The sequence below is a fragment of the Acinonyx jubatus genome, chromosome A3 (assembly GCF_027475565.1).
Source record: "Acinonyx jubatus isolate Ajub_Pintada_27869175 chromosome A3, VMU_Ajub_asm_v1.0, whole genome shotgun sequence".
Lineage (NCBI taxonomy): Eukaryota > Metazoa > Chordata > Mammalia > Carnivora > Felidae > Acinonyx > Acinonyx jubatus.
Genome location: NC_069388.1, coordinates 50,625,168 through 50,645,645, shown reverse-complemented (window position 1 = coordinate 50,645,645; position 20,478 = coordinate 50,625,168). Strand labels below are relative to the sequence as shown.

Genomic DNA, 20,478 nt, shown 5'->3' with positions numbered 1-20,478 from the left:
CTGAAATTCCTTTGTTTCCACCTCAGGAAGCACCTGACTCAGACGCTGCATAAGCTCAAGTGTTCGCACTGGGGTGGCATGTACTGAATGAAACAGAGAAATCATTCACAATAAGACTGTGAAGTCATTTACCCCCATTGATGCCACGTATTTTGAGCCTCCCAGTGTCAGTGTGCCAGCCCTGATGACCACGCTAGCCTGCAGAGCTCTGTACCCTGAGTCAGGACCCCTTGGACCTGGAGATCCTCACCTCCAGTGCTCACAGCTCTGGCTCCTTTCCACATGCAGACTTTGGCACCTCTCTTGGCATGTGCCTGCTTTTCATAAACACACATTCAGCGATGATCATGAAACCATTTATCACATCATGAGAGGTCGATTAAGTAACGTGAGCTGGTGCCAACATTTTTCCTTATGATTTCAAGAGATGAAAAATCCCTCTTCACTATTGGCTTTTTCCATGGTTGGTTTTTAATCTCTTTCTTATTAGCCGTGCACACCCAGGCCCCACTGATGGCAGGGTAGGTGGCAGCATGGCAGGGGTGCTGGGGTTGTCTTTGGACTCCAGCCGCCATGAGCTGGACCATTACCAATAACATTATGATCATAATTGCCTGCCCTTCCTCAGGGCCTTTTATCCTCAGATCCCTGTGTATCTCATAAACATTAATTAGTCAATCTTAAAACAGCCCTCAGAGAAGCCACAACAGCCAGTTTTACAGTTAAGCCTTCTGGAAAAAGCCTCTCTCAAACAAATATTCTGCCACTCTCCATAAGGCATCTGTGCCTGGGATGCAGGAAGTGACAGTGGGGCCTATGGAGCATCTGCTCCCAAGAGGTGGCACGTGTCTGTGTGTGGCCTCATGAGGGTGACAGGCTTCAGGCCAGCCCCCTGATTTCTAACATCCAGACCCACTGTTGGCACTTGGGGCTCTGAGTTAGTCCTCACCTCCCCTTCGGGCACATTCTTCTGCTGGATCAGGACTGTTGGTGTGCCTGGCCTGGGAGTCCCTCAGGGCCAGTCTTGCTCATAGCTATATTCCTACTATCTGTGCAGGGCACTGAGGAGGCATGGTTCTAGGCCAACATTGGTTGGAAAAATCAAATGAACAACACTAAGTTCTCCTCCACAGAAGTTCAAAGTTCACAGCCTGACGAGGGCCCTGAGGACATTCTGTGCATCTTTCTTCCTCCCTTTTAAAAAAGAAGCAGCACAGCTAAACCTACCCTGTTTGACACCTGAGCTCTGAGCTCTGTCTGAGATGAAGAGCCGCAGCTGCCCAGCGGGTGGAGAATGCCTGGGCTTAGAACATGGCTCCCTGATGGGTCTGCGGGGCCGCCACGCTCTGTGCACACGTGGGGGCGGGTCTGCTGCCCTTCCTCGCACACAGTTCCTTCTCGCTTTCATCCCAAGCGGGGGGCGGGGGGGGGGGGTCTGTCTGACTCCCATGGGGGCTCGGCAGGGCTGCAGCAGGGCCTCCTGTCCTGATGCTGTGTCTGGACCAAGCTGTGTGACATATTAAATAACGTAGCCAAGAAACAAAATACTGAAAGGCAATACATCGAAAAAAATAAATTGGTTCCAGAGGAACTTCCCAGCCTGAGTTGGCATGTGAACTGTCTCTCGCATTTCCAGGCATGTACCACTGCCCAGAACATTGTCAGGTGTGAGGGTTTCCTCTTCAGGGCTAACCTCAGCAACTCGTGCTGCAGCTTACACCCAAACCTCTCAGTCTGGCTACACAGGAGTGGAGGGAGAATCATTGCTGGGCTTCTTCTATCTGACAGATTCCCATCAGCCTGAAGCTGGGTGTTCATTCAGGGGTCTGTGTCCCTGCCACAGAGTATTGGGTCCCTCTGTCTTTCTGTAGAGGCCTGATTTCCTACACTTTGATCTATGTTTTGACTTTTCTTAGTTCTTTTTTGTTTTTTGTTTTTTTCCTCAAGGGTTGATTAAGGTAAGGAGAAAGATAAAACGCAGTTTAAATGGGACCTCTAGAATCTTCTATGAAGGGGTTGACTTATTCTATGTCAACAGATATATAGATTTCCCCCAAAGATTTCCTTTCCTCAGGGCTCCTAAGCTTGTAATGGATGTGATGGAGCCATTGGATGTTGTCTTCCCACACAATGAGGCACGTAGAACCGTGTCCTTCACCTGGCCCTCCAACAACCCTAGAATGCCTTATTTGAAGGGAGTGGATGTGGACTGGAAACCGGCCAACAGAAGGTAAGATGGGCCACTGCCAGCCATGGATAAGACGCTGCTCTGGCAGGGGGTGGGGGTGGGCTATGAAATAAAACCTCCATGTCTTCCTCTTCTCCTGATTTGTTCCCTGTCCTCCCACACAGCATTTCTCAACAGGAAAGCCATGTATGCTCATTGTTCTGCCAGCATCTCAGCCGCATACTGACGCACAGCAGAGAGGGCAAAGAATAAGGGGAGTGTGCCTGCCAAACCACAAGGGGGGCAGGGCCAAGGGAGCCTATGGTGTTAGGAAGACAAATCCGTGGCGGCCTGCATTGTGGCCTGGCAGCCACATGGACTCCATGAAAACAGCCTTTCACTGAGTGAACAGCGCCAGCTTACCCAGACTCCTGGTAACCCTCCCCTGTGACACAGAGCATGAGAGCCTCATTTGTTCTCTGGGCCTATGGTGGGTAACAGGAGACGGGAGGTCCTGAGGCCCTGGAGCCTTCCCCTGACAAGCACAGTACTCTATAGAGCCCCTCTGAGGAGGCTGGGGGACCAGAGATAAAGTAGGGGCCTTCTGCTACAGTGGCCTTGGGGTTGGGAGTGACTTATTTGAATGGTTTGTCACACTACAGGGCCAAACTGGAAACCAACTACATCTTCATATCTGTGAAGGATGCAGTGAGATGAAAGTCGAGACGTATCTCCGGCACAGTGGCCTTCATCCACTCAATGAGTGCCCTGGGTGATTCAGTCAAGGTGTGGAAGAAGGAGGTCGCTGTTCCTATGGAGCAGGGAGCGAGTTACTCAAGACTTCAGAGCTCAGAAGACCCTTTTAAGAGTACAGATGCTGGCTTCCCCATTAATCTACAGATGGTCATTCTTATCTTTTGAAGCCTTCTAGAAGCAGGGCACTCACAACTATTCCACTGGTAATCTTCTTTCTGGTAAATATATTGGGACCAAGGAAATTGTCTTCACTGCCACAGAACACCCTTTCTAGTGACCAAGCTGGCACCTGCTTACAGGACAAGGTTATTTACTGCATTGGTTCCCGGGCTTGTGCTTTCTGGCTAGAAAGTCTTTGTAGCCTAAAGATAAGAATGAAACAGGCTGCTCAATGTGCATTATCATTGCCCCTTCTAGATCATCTGTAATTATGCCATGGCTGAATCTCAGAGACCACTGTGGGATGCATGTATGGTCTGAGCCACTGCTGGGACAAAGCCAGCAATGCTGTGAGTGAGGCTCCATTCTGCATCTACCCATGCTCCCCTTCTGTTTCACTGGAACAGCCTGTCTGGACAACACCATTAGTGCAGAGATGACTTGCAGATCTGACTTGAACTTCATTCCTGTTTATCCATCTCTGTGTCAGATAGCTTGCTCTGGATGTTACAACCACCTCAAATCACACATACACCTCTTCCACCCTCCCTTCACCTTCCCTCCAAAATTCCTCCTCCTCCAGTATCCCACCTCTTAGCAAGTGGGTCTCACTGTCCACACAGCTGGCCAAGGAAGACATCTGAGATTCCTTTTCAAAATATACTTCCCCCACCCCCCACGCCCTTGGTCTGCAACTTCGGTCAATGCTATCTTCCAGTGAGCTCTCATGTTTCCTCTCCCTCCAATTCCTAAGGCTCCCACTTTGCCCCAGTTCTCACAACGCCCCTGAGCTCCTGTGTCTTCCCTACACAGCACATTTTCCTCACTGCTGCCAAAAGGATCTTCCAAGGTACAGTCCAATTGTGTCCTATACCAGCTTAGAAGTCTGCATGGTGGTCTGCTTCCACACTGAGCTAACGACCAGTGTCTTCAACATCGTTCTCCAGAGCCATTTTCCCTCTGGCCCCTGCCCCCCTCTCTGGTTTCTCCACAACCCCTGGGCATGCCTCCTCTGCAGCCACAGGGACCCTCAGCTCCACATCCCACCAGGTTGCTTGCCCCTTTGAGCTTTGCCCTGAGCATCTTGAGAGCTCTGTCCTAATTCTTAGCCTGACTAACTCCCACCTTCCCAATGTCACTCTGAGAAGTCTTCTGAGACCCCTTCCGACCCACCACCCCAACCATGAAGCGAGGGGTCCTTCCCGGACTTCTAGAACACCGTGTACACCTACCATACTATGCTGTGGTTACTGATTTTCTTGTCTCCTTCACAGAAAAGTGTCTTTCCTCTTTGCCTCACTAGTGCCTACCTAGTAGGCTCTGACTTCACAGGTTTACTAAAACAAATGCAGAAGCGGTTATGCTAGGTCGTGAATGCAAAGTCAGATTCTCACCCTGAGAGACTGTGAGAATAAGTTGAAATTTTGCAGAGGGTTATTTACTTTCCAACGTGAGCATGGCAAGGTGTGCACACTTTTCCTTGGCACACTTATAGTTAATCCATGAAACTCTGTGTATCTTTCGTGAATTATGTATCTGCACCAATAAAAACCAGTGAAGATGAAGTTCCAGGAAGCATATATATTTTCAGAGACTAGTTCTAGTCACCTAATGTGAAGAGCATACTGAATTTGTCTCATTCAAGCATGGCATCTGTGCAGAGCAGTCCTTCAATGGATGCTTGTACCATTGGGTGGGAATGCATTGATTCTGCTTCTCCTAACATGTTCCTTTTGGTGGAGCCCCCACAACACAACAGCCTCAACAATTAAATTAAAGACTGTCACCTATAAAACTTTTATTTTTATCACATTTTTAAAGAGAATAGTCTAATATCTTCCCTGTGTATTACCTGATTTTTTGCATATTGAAAAATAAGTTTCTGTAATAAGATTCCATGTTTTCTTTATTAATTTGACCAATATGTTTGAATCATACTCTGTGTCAGGGACACTGACATAGAGTTGTCAAGCAGATATTTGGAAATGAAGGTCTGTAGCTCTGGAGGTAGGTCTGAACTGAAGACAGAAAATGGGAGAGACTAGGGCTGGGGGATGGTCCCCAGTAGAAAGATGGTGGTGGAAGCCACGGGAATCAATGCTTCTCAGTCACAAATTTGAACTAAGGTCAATTTCTGTAATTTTAAAAGATCTCCTCATTTTAAAGAGTTATTCACTTTCAATCTATTCTGAAGTTGGTGGGTCTTTATGCCTTCCTTATACTTCCTTCTTATTACAGACTAATGCCTGGTGTTCTTGTTTGGATATATCCTCCTTGTTTTCTTTCTCCTCTTAATCCAAGACAGAGATCTAGAAAGATAATGTGCACAAATGGGTTGCAAAGTATAGTGTGCTATTCAAAATGCCACTATTACCATGACCACCATCATTATCATCACTACTACCATCATTACTACCATAACTTCCATCACCACCACCTCTATCACTACCACCCTCATCATCACCACCACTCCCTCCATCATCACCACCTCCACCATCGCCACTGTCTCCATCATCCCCACCACCTCTATCATCACTGCCACTGTCTCCATCACCATCACCACCTCCATCATCACTACCACCACACCACCTCTACCACCTGTACCACCTCTACTACCACGCCGCCTTTGTCACTGCTTTCAGTTTTATCTGTAACCCTTGCAAGCATTGTGCTATGTGGCCACTAGAGGGAGGCAGCAGCAACAGCCGTGGCTTGGTAGATCTGAGTGTCAAGATTGCACTTTGCTCTCCTAGGCAGAACTTGCTAATGTGTCCTGCCTGTAAGAAGGAAGATTTTATCTTTCTGTCTTTCACACTAACTGCATTTTCACTTTGCTTTTATGGGATAACTTTTGATAAATAACAGAATTGTGGTGGAATTATAGGCACCAAATGACTCACATATTCCTTAGTAGGAATATGTACCCTCAGATTTTTCCAGAATACCAAAAACACTAAATTTAATCAGAATTTTAGTTTTCTTTTCTCCAAAGCATTCCACATGTGTTATCTTATAGTAAGTATTCAACAAGTTTGTTTGTTTTGGGTCATCAGAAGATATTATTATGATGAACATCCGCTTAAGAGATCTGGAAGCTGAGCCTGGGTGGGCTGCCCATCCTCTGAAAGATGTGGGACTCACCATCCTAGACCCTGTACTTCCTGACTCCAGACACATGCCCTCCTCCCTGCTGAGCTGCTCCTTATAGAATGGGCAAATGCAGGAGTGATGCTACGCTGCAGCCTGAGGTGCTCACATTCAGGGCTTTCTGCACAAAGTGTCCTGGGGTGTGGTCTGGTAGCGGCCATGCTTACCCAGGAAGACACGGCCCACACTCAGCATCATTCTCCATGTCCCCTGGTGTCAGCACGGTGGCCCGGAAGAAGCCCTCACAGTCTTTGTGACGCCTGCATATCTGGTAGCCTCCTTTGGAAAACTTCTCCGCTGGGCAGGGGACGCAGCCATAGTCCTCATCTTTGGTGCCATAACCACAGGACTGGCCAAGAAACCGGACAGAGGATACAGGTGAGTACAGCAGCCACACCCACCACGACTGGGCCTTCAGTACTTGGGGGCACCAGCACACCAGGCACAGTGGGTGAATTGGGCACACTGCGCACAATGGGCACACTAGCTGTTTCCAGAAGCTTCTCTTGCTAGGCTTTGGCTTCCTGATCTGCCTTAACTGCAACCCCCCTGCATCTCCAACTCTGAGCTTCTTTCCCCAGTGTTTCTAGGCTTTAGACACTGCCCCTCTCCCAAGGGTTTCTGAATAAAGGCAGCCAGCTAAAGGGATAACCTGCCAGTGATGCAGCCTGTGGCATCTGATGTCCTCAGCTCTGTACAAGAACCGTGAATGCTGACACTGTGGGTGTTTTGCTCAGCACTTAACAGAACAACATAATGAGGCTTTCCCAAAGAAGAGGGGCACTGCAGCACTCAGGAATCAGTATGCCATTCCTGGAGGACATCAGTCATCCTCCAATCCAGATGGCTTGAAACCTATTTGATCAAAGAAGAGTAGGAAAGTAATCATCCTCTAAAAAACTAAAAACAGGTCCTCAGAAATCTGTAACAAGTGCTCGGCCATCTCCCTTGCCAGGGAGACACCGTTTCTGTGCTCACTGCTGCTTCAACCCTTTAATTGTGACATCTGAGGACTATAGACGACTAGCCTGATTTAGCTTAGGAACCACAAGTAGAGTGATACAGATGAGGGCAACACTCATGTGATAGAGAGTGCCAGGCCCAGGCACAGCCAGCAGGGGCCTTACCAGGTAGGGCTCCTCTCCAGGGCCACACTGGGGACACTCGTGGCACAGTCCCGTGGTCTGGTTGTAGTACTCATTCTCTCCGCAGTTGGAGTATTCTGCTCTGGCTGAACACAGCAGTGACACCTGCCAAAAGAAAGGGGGTCCTTTTGGCCTCTGTGCCTCCTTGGAGACACACTCAGGTGTGAGCACCCCATGCACATGTTGCAGAGGAAGGAGTCTGGGTGTGGGGGCCTGCTACCACTCATGTGGTACCAAATCCTAGAAACTGCAACTAATAAAGTGGGCAGGCCAACCCACTTCCCACCAGCTGGTCTCACTCCTGCATCTCCTTTACCCCTCCATCAAAACTCCATCCCATCTTTGAGGCCTGCTCCAAACTCTCTTCACCCATGAAATCTTGCTTCCAGCCTCTCTAAGGTTATGGATGAGGCAGCCCTCTTCCTGGAGCCTCTAGAAGGGCAGGTTTCAGTCACATGCAGCCTCTCCTCTTTGGGGAGTCCCATGATGGGGGCCTGGATCTTTCTCAGCTATAGGACCACAGGCATGGTGCTCACCACATAGGCACTGGGTTACATAGACTGCAACACAAGGAAGCATTTAAAGACCCCTAGAAAGGAAGCTACTGAGGAGAAGTCTGATTTGGACCTGGTGCTGCTCAGTGCTTTGCACTCTCAAAAGAGCCTGGTGAAGCAGGTGCCGTTAGCATTAATCCCACTGCACAGCTGTGGAAACTGAGGTGTAAGAGGCCAAGGGACTGGCCTACAGCAGTGTGGAAGGTGAAGGAGCTCCCACTGAACCTCCTCCCAGGCCATACTGCAGGTGCTCCGCAGGGTGAGGGTGCACTTACCACCAGGACAGGGAGCCAGGGCATCTGCTTGCGGTCTCCCGCGTGGGCCATCTTCTCCTGGGGCCTTGCCTGAAAGACACACTTCATGGCACCCTGGTGCCTGCAGGGCCTGAGCTGCCCCAGCACTGGCTGGCCACAGCCCAGCCCCCACCCTCAGTCTGGCTGCCTCCACCATGTCCCACTGGGTGTGAGGGGCCTCCCTGCAAGCGAGGCAGGAAATGAATGCACCCTAAAAGAAAAGGCAGGTTTTAAGCTGAGCCCCAGGCCACTTGGACTGACTCCATCCATGGCCCTCCCAGTATCACCCCTCCCCCCCCCGCCCAAGGACGAAAGGCCCAGAGTGCACTGAGAGCCAATTATGGAAGCCAGGGCAATGGCGGATGGTTCACCTGCTCACAGAGTCTGAGGAAGCCTGGCTTTACACAGTGTGTCAAGGGGTACTCAGGGCTGGTCCTGACCTTCTGGCTCCAGAGCAGTCCTGGAGATGGTGGCAGGATAGCCTCTCCCCCAAGCCCTCTGCCCTCTCTCCCTGCCCCACAGTCAGACTCTTCTTGTCTCTGTTAAGAACAGTTGTTGTCAGAGTGATTAAGGACTCAGTGCATGAGTCCAACCACTTAATTTTATAGCTGAAACAATTGAAGCCCAGAGAGGGTAGTGACATGCCCAGGGCCACACAGCCACTAAACAGACAGAGGGTGGCTACAGCCCAGGTGTTTAGATGCTTTCACCAACTGCTAAATTAATGCACTGCTTTGAAGGAGGAGGTATTGTTTTTCACTTTTCCATTTTCAGACTGGGAGGCCTGTGTTTCTAACTGAAAGCAGTCTTACCTGGGAGCCTGACTATACAAAGACATGAGACGTGATACACAGAAGTAGGTCTGGAGTGATATTCACTAAATTTTCAATAAAGATTTTTTTTTGGCAGGAGTGAAATAGGGTGGGAATGACTATGGACTGTGGTGGGTTATGGGGAACGCTCCCTTTCCACACATTTCCTAGTGTCAGAATGATGTGAACTTTGTGACCAGGAAAAAAGGCAATAAAGACATTTCACTTTGGGAAGAAGCATCTGATTACTCTGAGAACAGGCTGAGAAGGATGTCCCAAGGGTGATTCCAGAGACAGGGGCCCACTGGCTACTACTGTGTCAGTAAGGGGAATGGGGCAGGGTCCTGGGGGGCTTGGCTCTTTCCAGCATCTTGTCCCTGCTTACCTTGAGGTGTCTTCACTTGTGAATAACATTGGTAGGGAGGCTTTGGGGAAGGCTTAGGTTTCCAGAATCTCTTGAAGAGATACAAAAGCTGCCTCTTCTCTCTTTCTACCACGCTTGCTGTCTTGCAATTCAGTGCCACATTTACTTTTGAGACACACTAAATGAACTGAGGCAAGATTAAAGCACCCAGCCACCCCAGCAGTGAACTTCTGGGTGTTTTCCTTCTAGCAATGGAGCAAGCTGGGACAGGCAGGGAGGGAGGCAGAGGGAGGCCCCACCTGCAGTCCTGCCAGGTGGGGAGGGTAAGGTACAAAGTCCCAACCAGATCTTAGGAACCAACTCCCTGCCTGCCACCCCAGCTTCATGATGGTGGCAGCCCAGCCTTTGCTTCAGGATGGTGGGTAGCAGAGATGGGTTTGCACTGGGTCTACAGACGGGGCAGCGGCTCTTCCCAGAAGAGCTGCAGCCCTGGAGGCCTTCCAAGAACAATACTAAGGGTTTCTAATGTAATTGACTTCCAATTATAGCTGAGCCTGGGAGGGTTTCCCTGTAAATACTGAGAAGGGCTGGGCTGGGTGCACCGGAGTGTCAACCTAGAGCATTTATTGAAAGGCTCGTTAAAGATGTTCCCAGGCCAACCCAAGAAGACAGAAAAGAAAAACAAATACACAAGGCAAAACAAAGTCTGTCGTGTTGGATGCATTTATGCCACGATTACCAGTTCTCAAAGAAGGTAACGGGGTGGGGGGAGGAAGGCAAGGGCAGCCCTCTGGTTAGGGTTCCATTTCCAAGGTCTGACTTCCCTTGAAGCTCTGCACGTGGGAGCTGGCCTGGCCTGGGAGCAGGTGGGGCCCAAGCTGTTCCCAGAAGTGACCTCCTGGTTTTTACTCTGGGGACCCCCAGTGCCCTGATCAGGGCAGCACCCTTGCCCGCCAGCCGTCAGAGGTGACAGTGGAAGGAGCTGAGCCCCTATAGCTCCAACAGTGATGGAGAAATGGAGGTGTCCCCAAAACATCTCTTCCCACAGGTGAATCCAGCCACCACCCAGTCTCATGGCCACGATTTTGTTTCCTAGTGCCTGTGGCCACTTTCATGATAGCATGGAGACCCATGGCCAGGTGAGCCCTTTTCAGGAAAGCTCTGCCCACCCAGCCCTCGTTCACTGCTTCTCCTCCCTTCCACGGAGTCTACTGTTCCTTCCTCAGCACCATATCCTCCTAGAACAACAACACTACAATGGAAACAACAGCTGATGACTGTGGACCTCTGACCCCTCCCCAGGCACTGCTCTGGCTTAACTCTCACCACCCCAGCACAAGCTCTAACTCAAGGGTCAGTGAGAACAGGCTGGAACTGTGGGCCCACATGCAGAGGCGAGTGTGGCTAGGATTACTGGCCTGTTTGTTTCCTTTCCATTCTGTGACCTCAGCCTGCAGTCCCAGACCTGCTGTTAACCAAATAGGAAAAAAAGGGTAGTGATTAAGAGCAAGGGCTGAATCACATCTTGGCAAGTTATGTAGCCTCTCAGTGCCTCAGTTCCCTTATCCATAAAACAGGCATAAGATGAATGCCTACTTCATATGGGGAGGAAGGGAGGCCTGTGTATTCCCAAACTTGAACTTAGCCTCCCCTGCTGTGACCACGACCTTAGCTCCAGCCTCGGCATTTCTGGCACATGGTTTCCCTATAACATCCTCACTTTATGGCAAGACTTTGGCTAACACCAAGCAGGCTGACCTCTGGAGACCTGGGCTGGAAGGATGCTCTGGGAACAGCAGTTGGGACCCTGCTTCACAGTGCTCCTGGGAGAGCTTGGTGCTTAACACAAAACCAGAAGATTCAGGATGGCTCTCAGTAAGAAGCTTGTGGTTTATTAACCAGGAGGGTTGGATGGAGCTGAGATATATCAACTCTGGGATGTTGTTCAAAACTACGAAGGCTCTCCAGTCCTGGGCTAGAGCTGGGGGGCTCACAGAATGAGGCCCACCTCCTGCTCTCCAGGTGACTGGAGAGTTAAGGGGCCAGATGGTCACCCACACGTTGGGGTCTAGAGGTCCAAGATGCTCAGGGCATCCTGTGGTGTGCAGGGAAGGTGTCTGATTTGCAGTGTTTGACTATTTTAGTAAAATAAACACTCTCACCATGGCCATTTCAGCTGCTGATTGAAGCCACCCATGAAGACCACTGACTGAGAAGAAGCTTTGGAGGGGCAGCTGGCTTGCACCCTCAGAGGCACCTGATCCATTTTTGAAGAGATCAGGGCAGGCAGAGTCTCACGTAGGTCCTAAAGAGTAGGTAAAAGTTCGCTTGGAAAGAGGTGGGAAAAAGGTCTCCTAGGAAGTGGAAGTAGGGGGCCCAAATGGCTGGAGGCGAAGCCACGGCTGGACCAGAGGGCTGAGCATGAGGTCAGATGACATCATCAGATTGCCATGGGTCTCACACAAAGGCTGTGCGATGCAATGAGAGAGTGGCGGGACCAACTTGCCATTGCAATGACAGAAGAGGCCAACTCTGGCAAGAAGTGTATGTCGTAATGCCACCCAACACACACACACACACACACACACACACACACACACACACAAACACCCCAAAGCACGTGAAACAATATTTATACTTACCGAACACAATGGACTGTGATCTACTCCATCCTACTATTTTTATTCCAACAGAACAATGGCAGTGGTTGTAGCCCAAGACAGCGATCAGGAAAACCATCACTGGGACATGATCAGTAATCTGAAAACCACTGGCTTAGACAGGACAAGGCAGGAGGGAGGAAGCCTGAAAGATGCTGATGGTGGCCTGGCCTTAGGGGGTCAGAGGGTGGAGAGGAGGGCCTGGAGGGGCCAGGACTAAGGAAACAGAGCGCCAAGGTTGACCCAGGTCTCCGTTTGGCTGCTGGGTGCATGGGAGGCATGTGAAGTTCTTCCTGAGTTGGAACGAACACAGGTGGGAGATGTCACAACTGTGAACACATTGTAGAACCTGGAGGGCCTCCAAGAGGAGGCAGCCTCTGGCAGCTGCACACATGAGTTGAGCTTGTGAGAAATATCTGAGCAAGGGAGAGATGTGGCTGTCACAGTGTCAAGGCAGCCTGAGTTCTATTGGTCCATCCCTTGCTGTCATGTGGACAAGGACTTGTTCATGAGAAAAAGCCCTGGTCTAGGCCTCGAGGAGGGGTAGAGACCCCATTCTCAGGTGCCTTCTTTTCTCTGGATAGATAAGTGCCAGGCTGGAGACTGTTGGATCACTTCCTTTGCTCAAGGAGACTTTCTGGAACTCAAGAGAAAGCCAGGGTTCCTGCAGATGGGGAAGCACATCCTTCTTTGCCCACAGGGAAGGAAACCAGGGGCCAACAGACACCACATCTGGCAAAAACAATAATGAACATTTGCAACTTTTCTGTAAGGTGGAAATTATTTCAAGATAGAAAGTAAAGAAGAGACACCACATTCCAGCACACGGCTTCACCTCTAAATGCAGTTAACTTGAGAGGTGAAGAAGAGTCTTGCTTGTTTGGATATAAATTGCTCATGACAGGTGTTCCAGAGAAGCCAGGAAGTGAGGTCCATGCATTTAGCTGTGCGTGAAGCAGGACCATGTGCACAGAGAGGCTACGGGGAATGGCAGAGCTGCGGCCTCCCTGGGAGGGACTCACAGGCCCACACAGCCCAAGACCCTGGCACCGGGTCCCCACCTGGGCATAGGGTGCAGGGACTCCACATGCCAGACTGTGCCAACCCACTGCCTTGGGCCTCTCCAGCAGCACAGCCTGTGCTCACTCACTCCCTGAGGCCAGGTGCAGCCATCTCCTCAACCTCATTTACTGGTGTCGGCATACAGGATCCACCATCCTCCTTGCCAGCACTTCTAGAGTACTGAGTACCTCCCAGACACTAGGCCGGGCGGGCACCTCAGCCTGTATAACCACCTAATCCTCACCACTGCTGAGCTGGTGGGAACTTCTACAACTCCATTTGCTCACACAGAAGCCAAGGCTGTGTAACTTGCTCAAGGCTGTGCAGCGGTCAGGCAGAGCCAGGATTTGAATCTACACAGTCTGTCCCCACAGCCTGCCCCCAGTGCTCACCACTGCCCTGCTGTATGTAAGTAAACATGTTCCAGGGTACCCACGATGTAGGCAATTTTTTTTTTATTCTAAGGGAATGAGAAGGTTTGCAAGACTGTGGGCTCTCTTAGGGGCCATCCTTAGGAGGTTTTGCTTTCTTGTCCTGCTTGGTATGACCCCCTCAGGGAGCAGCACACATTCTCTATAAAAATGGAATATTTCAGCCCCCTTTCCAACTGAGTCATTGTTGTGAGGAATCCAGGAGACCCCAAGTGTGACAGTCCTGAGTGGGTCTGGCAACACCACGAAAGTAAAAAGTGACAGTGTTCTTAAGAAACAGAGGTCACAGTGACCACTGTGTGACAGCATCTCAGGCTGTGGGAGGGGGTTTGACTTTCTTAGCTCTGAGTTACTGTGGGGATGGTTGGGAGTTACTGCCATCTGCATGAGTGGCTTAGAAAGAACAATAATGCCATCTTCCTTAATAGCATTTGACAGTCTCAAACGCTGTCTCCTACACTGCTTCCTACAAGCATCATTAGATAGCAGGGCTCCCGTGTTCCAAGAGCAGGGGCTCAGGAAGGTTCTGTGACTTGTTAGCGCTCAGGGCCTGGTGGCTCCAGGTGGGGACCCTGCTGGTGGAACCCAGTCTGCTGCTCGTCTGACAGCAGTAGCAGTCTCCTCAGGAGATGACACCCCACCTCGCACTCTCAGAAGCTCTCTGTGGTATTCCCACCCATTGATAAGGCCGCATGCATAGCAGAAGGATTCTGCATGTTTGTGTGTCAGGGTCGTGGGTACTAGCCTTGCCTTGGGGATTGGACAACTGGCAGTCCGTGTGAGGTGTGAAAGCCTTCAGCATCACAGGGGGAAGAGGTTGTCCATGGTCCTCAGGCCACTGCTAGCTCATCCTTTTGCCTGTGACTGCCGAGCTTCAGACACCAGTGAGTGGGAGCAGTTTCCCTTCACACAGCCACGTGTGGACTGGGCCCGCCTCCAAGTCTGAGGTTTGCCTGGATATTCAGGTAAGGTGGAAATAAAGTAAAATCAGCAGGCAGGAAGCCACTAAGAGCAGTGTCCATCCAACCTTGCTGCCCAGGTGGGATCTCTGGGGCAGCTGCAGCACCACCCGGCTGCAGTGTTGAATCTCAGACCCCTTGCAGCCCTGCAGCATCAGAATCTGCTTTTCAGTTAGCTCCCTGGGTGCTCTGTGCGCACATGAAAACATGAGAAGTGTGGGTCCTGTGACCTCCCAGTGACTTTGTACTCAGGCTGTGTTTGAGTCCCCTTGGCAGACCCAGGAAAGGGCTTCTTCTGGGTCTCTCCCTCCTTAAATTCTGACCCTCTCCCAAGTAATGAATGCTGTCTTTAGCCTCACCCTGCCCAGGACTGTGTGCTAGACACTGGGATTCCTTTGCTTTCATTCATTCATTCATTCATTCATTCATTCATTCATGGTTTATTCAACAGTGACCACAAGCTGCTACTGTGTATAGAGACCCTGGGGATGGTGAGAGACAGAAAGGTCCCTGCCCCATTGCATCTTCATCTGCCTGGGACACAGATACAACACACACAATGACACAAAACTTCAGCCCACTTCTTGCATTTCTAAGGGCCACTCCCTCGGGTCTAGCTTCATGCTGGCTATAATGAGGTTCAGGGCAGGCCACCACTAAATATGCCACTTTTGCATATGGCATATTTTAAGTTACTCAAGAAACAGCTGGTGCAAGAAGGACACTCTGACCCTCCTCTGTCCCCCTCAAAGCAGGACATAAATCTCCCATGTGAAAGGTGCCCTTGCACCTGGAGGTAGATACATCCTCATTGCCAGAGTTGGGAATTCAGGGCTGAGAAGGCTGTGTATACAAACCCTGTACTGCTTCACTCCTTTACCACCCCAAGCCCAGACTTCCTTGTCTTGTCAATTCCTCACTAATTTACCATTTCTCTGTCTAAAAGGTACAAAGCTGCTTGCTTTGGTCACTCGAGTCCCATATTTTTATGCACTCTTATAGGTACAAAATTAAATGGTTTCCCCCCGATTAATCTGTCTTCCATCAATTTACTTATCAGGCCAGCCAAAGAACTGAGAAAGGAAGAAGGTAAAAGTTTTCCTTCCCTACAGCAGTTTGCCTTTGGGATGACCTTTGCCCTCAGGGGGCTAGCTCTGCTACAGTGGACACCTGTCATCACAGTGGCCTCCAGGGGTCCGGCAAGCACTATGGCAGGAAGGAGGCTGTGCTCCATTTTAGTCATCACCTTTGGAATACAGAGAGTCACTACCAGATACAGCAGACAGTTGAGTCTTGGTGGCTTTACCTTCTTGATCCAGTTGCCATCCCCCTCCCCCCAGCTCCATCTGACTGCCCTGGACCTATGAAGATGCTGCCTTTCCCTTAAAGGCTGCTTCTCTCTGGGAAGGTGGTATAAGCCCCAGAGCCACACCTCAGGCACTGTCTGCCCTGAATCTGTGGGAAGGGGTGGAGGCAGTTGGGCTGGGGAAGACTTTGTAGGAATGAGGGCTTCTGAGTTACCTTTCAAAGCATGTAGAGCATGGGTCCCTCTTGTTCCTGGCCCCTTCCACCTCTACAGCATGCTCACTTGCCAGAGAATTCTCAGAAGGCGGTGCTGGCTGACTGTTTGCCCTCATCCTCATCTGGTTGCAGTGACTGGGGACAGAGGTCCCACGGGCCCCCCGGGCACAGTGTTGTCCTTGTGACCCACACCGCAGGATGGGGGACAGGAGACAGAGATGGTGAGGTCTGTGGCCAGCCCACCCTGGTCCTCAGCACAAGCGCTTTGTGGAGAGGCAAGGCACTGGCAGCTGCCTGTGTTCTGGGGAGGTGGCTCCCCACTCCCTGCCCACCCAACACTACCGTCTTCTCCCCGGCCTCCCACACTCTCCCCTCCCGCAGAAGAATGCCCCGGGGGAAGGCTGCTGGTGGCCTCCTCCCCACTCATCCACAGGATTCCTTTGCTCCCCAGACTCCTCCGGAAAGGCCTCCACTTGCCACCAACAGAGACAGATTCACTCACCCTCCAGGAGCCTGTGGAGGTCATTGTAAGAGCAGCTGAAAACATTTCCATTTGATGTGACTTATGGTTCTCAGGAAGCAACCGCCCCCCATCCCCCATCCCAGTTGGATCATGCTAATTAATGCTACATTGTGAAGAAGTGAACTCATTGTCTTTCATTTCTGTTTGAGTCAAGTCAGTCTCACTGGAAGGCTTACAAGACATCCTGGGACCGTCCATCCCATTGCAGCAGGGAATGAGGACCTTGCTGTCACACCAGCCCATAGGAAGGGCCCTGAGCTTGCCATCTTGAAGTTCTTAGTGATTTTTAAAAGAGACTGCCCCCCTCACCCTGCCCCATTTCCATTTTGCACGGGCCTGCAAATTAAATGGCCTGTCTTGTTCTTAGCCACTCTGGCTGGGCAGGCAACGCTGCCACACAGGGCCTGACTACTGGGCTGCCCTGCCCAGGAAAGTGCAGCCAGGGGTCAGGGACAGCACAAGAAAAGGGGCAGAGGTGCTAATGTCTTGCCAAGACTGACAGGTGCCTCCCTGCCTCCCAAAGCTCAAAAGCAGAATCTCAGAGGGACAGAGAAGGAAGGTTGAAAGAAGTCCCTCCAATGCAGTGCAGCGGGGTGTCTTAGAGCTTTAAATCACAGCGCATGAGGGTTTTAAAGGGCCAGTCTCTGTTCTTGACCATTGCCCTGAGAAATCTGCACTTAGAGCTCCGAGGTGAAGGTTTCAGGGCCATGACAGGGAAATTGACCTTCACCAGCATCACCAATGTCCATATATTCTCTCAACAATGTGATTTTGATTGAAAACATATACACATCATATATTGTATATATATGTATACATACATACGTATGCATGCATGTGTGGGTATACAAAACAATTTTTTCTAAGGTCAAAGATCTTTCCTTGTCTGTTGGAGGCACTGTGCTCAGGGGCCACCAGGCTCCATCCACTAGAATTCACCCCTGGGACAAGTCTAGGGCTCCACCTTTTGCCTCTCAGGTCAGCCTGCAGTGGCCTAGCCTGGGTGAGAGGCCACTGGGGGCTTTGGTCAGAAGATGTTCATCTGATAGCTATACTGTAAAAGAGTTAACAGAACACAGGGTTGTTGGGTTCTCAAGGGGGAGCAGGAGGAGCTACCTCCGTGTTCCCAGAATTTTGGGGCAGGCGTGGGGAGGCAATGGAGAGGGACAGCTGGGTACCAAGGCCCAAGGAAGTCTACCTGCTCTGCTGGCAAAGCCACACACAGCCCACCAACCCGCTGCACAGGAGATCTGTCTGCAGCTGAACCCTCAGGGAGCTCTGCTGATAAAGGCTCTGCTGATTTGAGTTGAAGGTTGAAAATGAGAGTCCCCAAGGTTTAAGTTTTAACTGAAATAATACTCAGGAAACAGACATTCTTGCACAAATAAAAACAGCACATGACATTTATTTTTGATAATTCTAGCTTTTTCTTTGAAGCATCACTACTAACACAAATAAGTGCATCAAACTATTCCAGGTTCTGTGGGGAGCCTTCACTCTTCAGCAGCAGAATCGGGAAAGGCAGCACAGAGCAAGGAAAATCAGCATTTTGGACATTTCTGTTCACCAGATCTGTTCATCAGATCTTTCTATTTGACTTACCCTTTCCTGTCAGTTTTCATTTTCCTATGTAGAAACCAGTGCTGATGGTAATTGTTTATGAAGTGCTGTAGACAGCCATGGCCTAAGAACACTCCCTAAACACCAAAATTATTATTATTGTTTGTCAGACTAGGCCCGGGCTTCTTAGAATACTAATTACCTTATTAAGCAGGTGCTTCTGCATTTGTGCAGCGAGAGCTGGGGCTAGAGCCCAAAAGAGGAGGGAAGCTCTCCCCTGCATTTGGAACAGAACATGGCACTTGCATGCTACTGCAGTCTTGATGGCTGCCTCATGAAAATAACATGGCCAGAAAATACACATCTGGAAAGTTCAGAGGGAGAGCAATTATCCTTATCCAGAGCTCCTGCTGTAAAGATATGTGCTCACAGTTTCATTTCTATTTCATTTAATACCTCAAAGCTGAAAGGATCTTGTAGAAGTGATAAAGCCAGGTGAAGCTTTAAAAAGATTCCCTGTTTTATTGCCTTCCCCAAATCGACAGAAGGCATTTTTAGGGTGAAATCAGGAAGGTTACTGTAACTCGAATGTGTTGCCTTAAATTACATAACCAAGTTTTTCTAGGGCTTTTATATAAACATATAAACATGAAATTTTGTTGAGACATAGTACCAGCCACTCTCCAGCCCTTCAATATGCATGCCATCCATCCTTCTATTTGTCTAATCTGTCCTTCCATTGATCCATCCACCCATCTGTCCAGCTATCCTTTCCAGCCATCCATCCATGCATACAATATTAATTAGATACCTACTCTGGACCAGGCTGAACAAACAAATTGTCACAGTCCCTGCCCTGGTACTGTCTCACAATATGGTGGATGCGGGGAGTTGGAAAGCCTGCCCAGACCCAGGCAAGGAAGAATGGCCAGTGGTTAGCCAGGAATACATGGAAAGGGAGAGGAAAGAGGATGGGCATGGACTGAGGCTTGAGAAGGTATGTGTCCCACTGGGGCCACTGAACATTGCAGGGCATTCCCTCCAGGTCACTGCTCTGTCCTCTTCTCCAAGCAACAGACAAATGAGCTACTTCCTGAACTGCATTCTGACAAAATCAAGATCTCTTTCTTATTTTCTGCCAAGGGGCTACTGTGCCAGGTTTCTCACAGCTCATAGTCCTTGTTTCTTTGCTCTCACCAGCTCAGAGATATTTGGAAAGCAACACTTTCAGCCCATCCCATCACCCCCAAATCTGGCCATTCTTCGTGTGTCAAGATCCACTAGAGAGCAGAGCATTGGCACCTTAAAACTGTTCACTGTGTTATAGAGGTGAGGCTTGATGCACAGATGTATCTGAAACATGAAATTTTACCTAACAGCACAACCAAAATGAGAACATAATAAACAATTACTGGAAGACACACTACGAGAATCCCAAGCCCTGTCGGCCAAGTAAAAGACATTAATTTGACACTGAAGATATCCTTTAAGTAAAGGAAGTTGAAGGAGATAAACCACTTATTGGCACTGGGATCAATAGATCCTAAATTAGCTACAAAGCCGTGGCAAGCAATGAGGCAAGAAGGATCTAAAAATTGTTGCTATTATTATTTGCCCCCGAGGGGCCCTCAGACAGCCTGCTGCTCTCTGAGGATGGTTATTGTGGGTAATTGAGACGGCTCCCACTTGGGTGGCGGAGGCGGGGCAGGGGGGCCTCCCAGACGGGTGTCTGAAAGGAAAGGTGAGCTGAGGATGTGCAGAAGGCAGGCCAAGGGCATGCGGCTCCCCCGTGTCTCCACCCCCATAGCACCCCCATCCACTCTACCCTCCACGCCTCTCTTTGAAGTCTGAGCCCAGAGAGATAAGAGGGCCTTTCGCTAAGGAGGTGGCCATACTTGGCCTTTGCACTCCGGGCTCTCTGGCGGCCCTGAGCCTCAGACAGATGCTGGAGATGAAGGCAATTAGGCCTTCTGTTCTATTCATCTTCTGCAGCAAAACCTAACAGTGCCATCATACAACATCCATGTGCAGTTAGGCACAGAGCAAGAGAGAAGCCGCTTCTGAGGCAGTGTGCTCCATCATCGCACACGTGTGATGTGCTGCACATGTTATGGCCCACATGTGGACAGGCACATCCAATGGGGAAGAGTTCAAAATGATTAAAGCTGTGTTCTCAGAGTCTGCATGTCTCCTAAGAACTGATGGCTTACTGTTCTGGTTAATGGCACATATTTTTATGTCCTTATTGTTCTTACTTTTCAAAAACAATCAGCTTTCTTAAGGTATAATTCACTCACAGTAAAATCCTCATGCTTCCAGGGCACAGGTAGTGATTTCAATACAGTATATACCATGTAACCAGCAC

General features: G+C 49.9%; 1 protein-coding gene across 4 annotated transcripts in view; it reads right to left on the bottom strand.

Moving 5' to 3' along the window:
* EDAR (ectodysplasin A receptor) overlaps positions 1-20,478 on the bottom strand; it is an 87,041-nt gene that overhangs the window by 20,447 nt on the left and 46,116 nt on the right. For 2 of the 4 annotated variants that reach the window (XM_015074778.3, XM_027069407.2), the window contains exons 1-3: positions 8,204-8,459; positions 7,357-7,479; positions 6,397-6,578 (exon numbers count right to left, since the gene is read on the bottom strand). In XM_015074778.3, coding sequence (XP_014930264.2) covers positions 6,397-6,578; positions 7,357-7,479; positions 8,204-8,290 — 392 coding nt within the window. In that variant the 5' untranslated portion in view covers positions 8,291-8,459. Of the gene's footprint in view, positions 1-6,396; positions 6,579-7,356; positions 7,480-8,203; positions 8,460-20,478 lie in introns of those variants that run through there. The other 2 variants (XM_053200340.1, XM_053200339.1) reach the window with 2 other exon arrangements.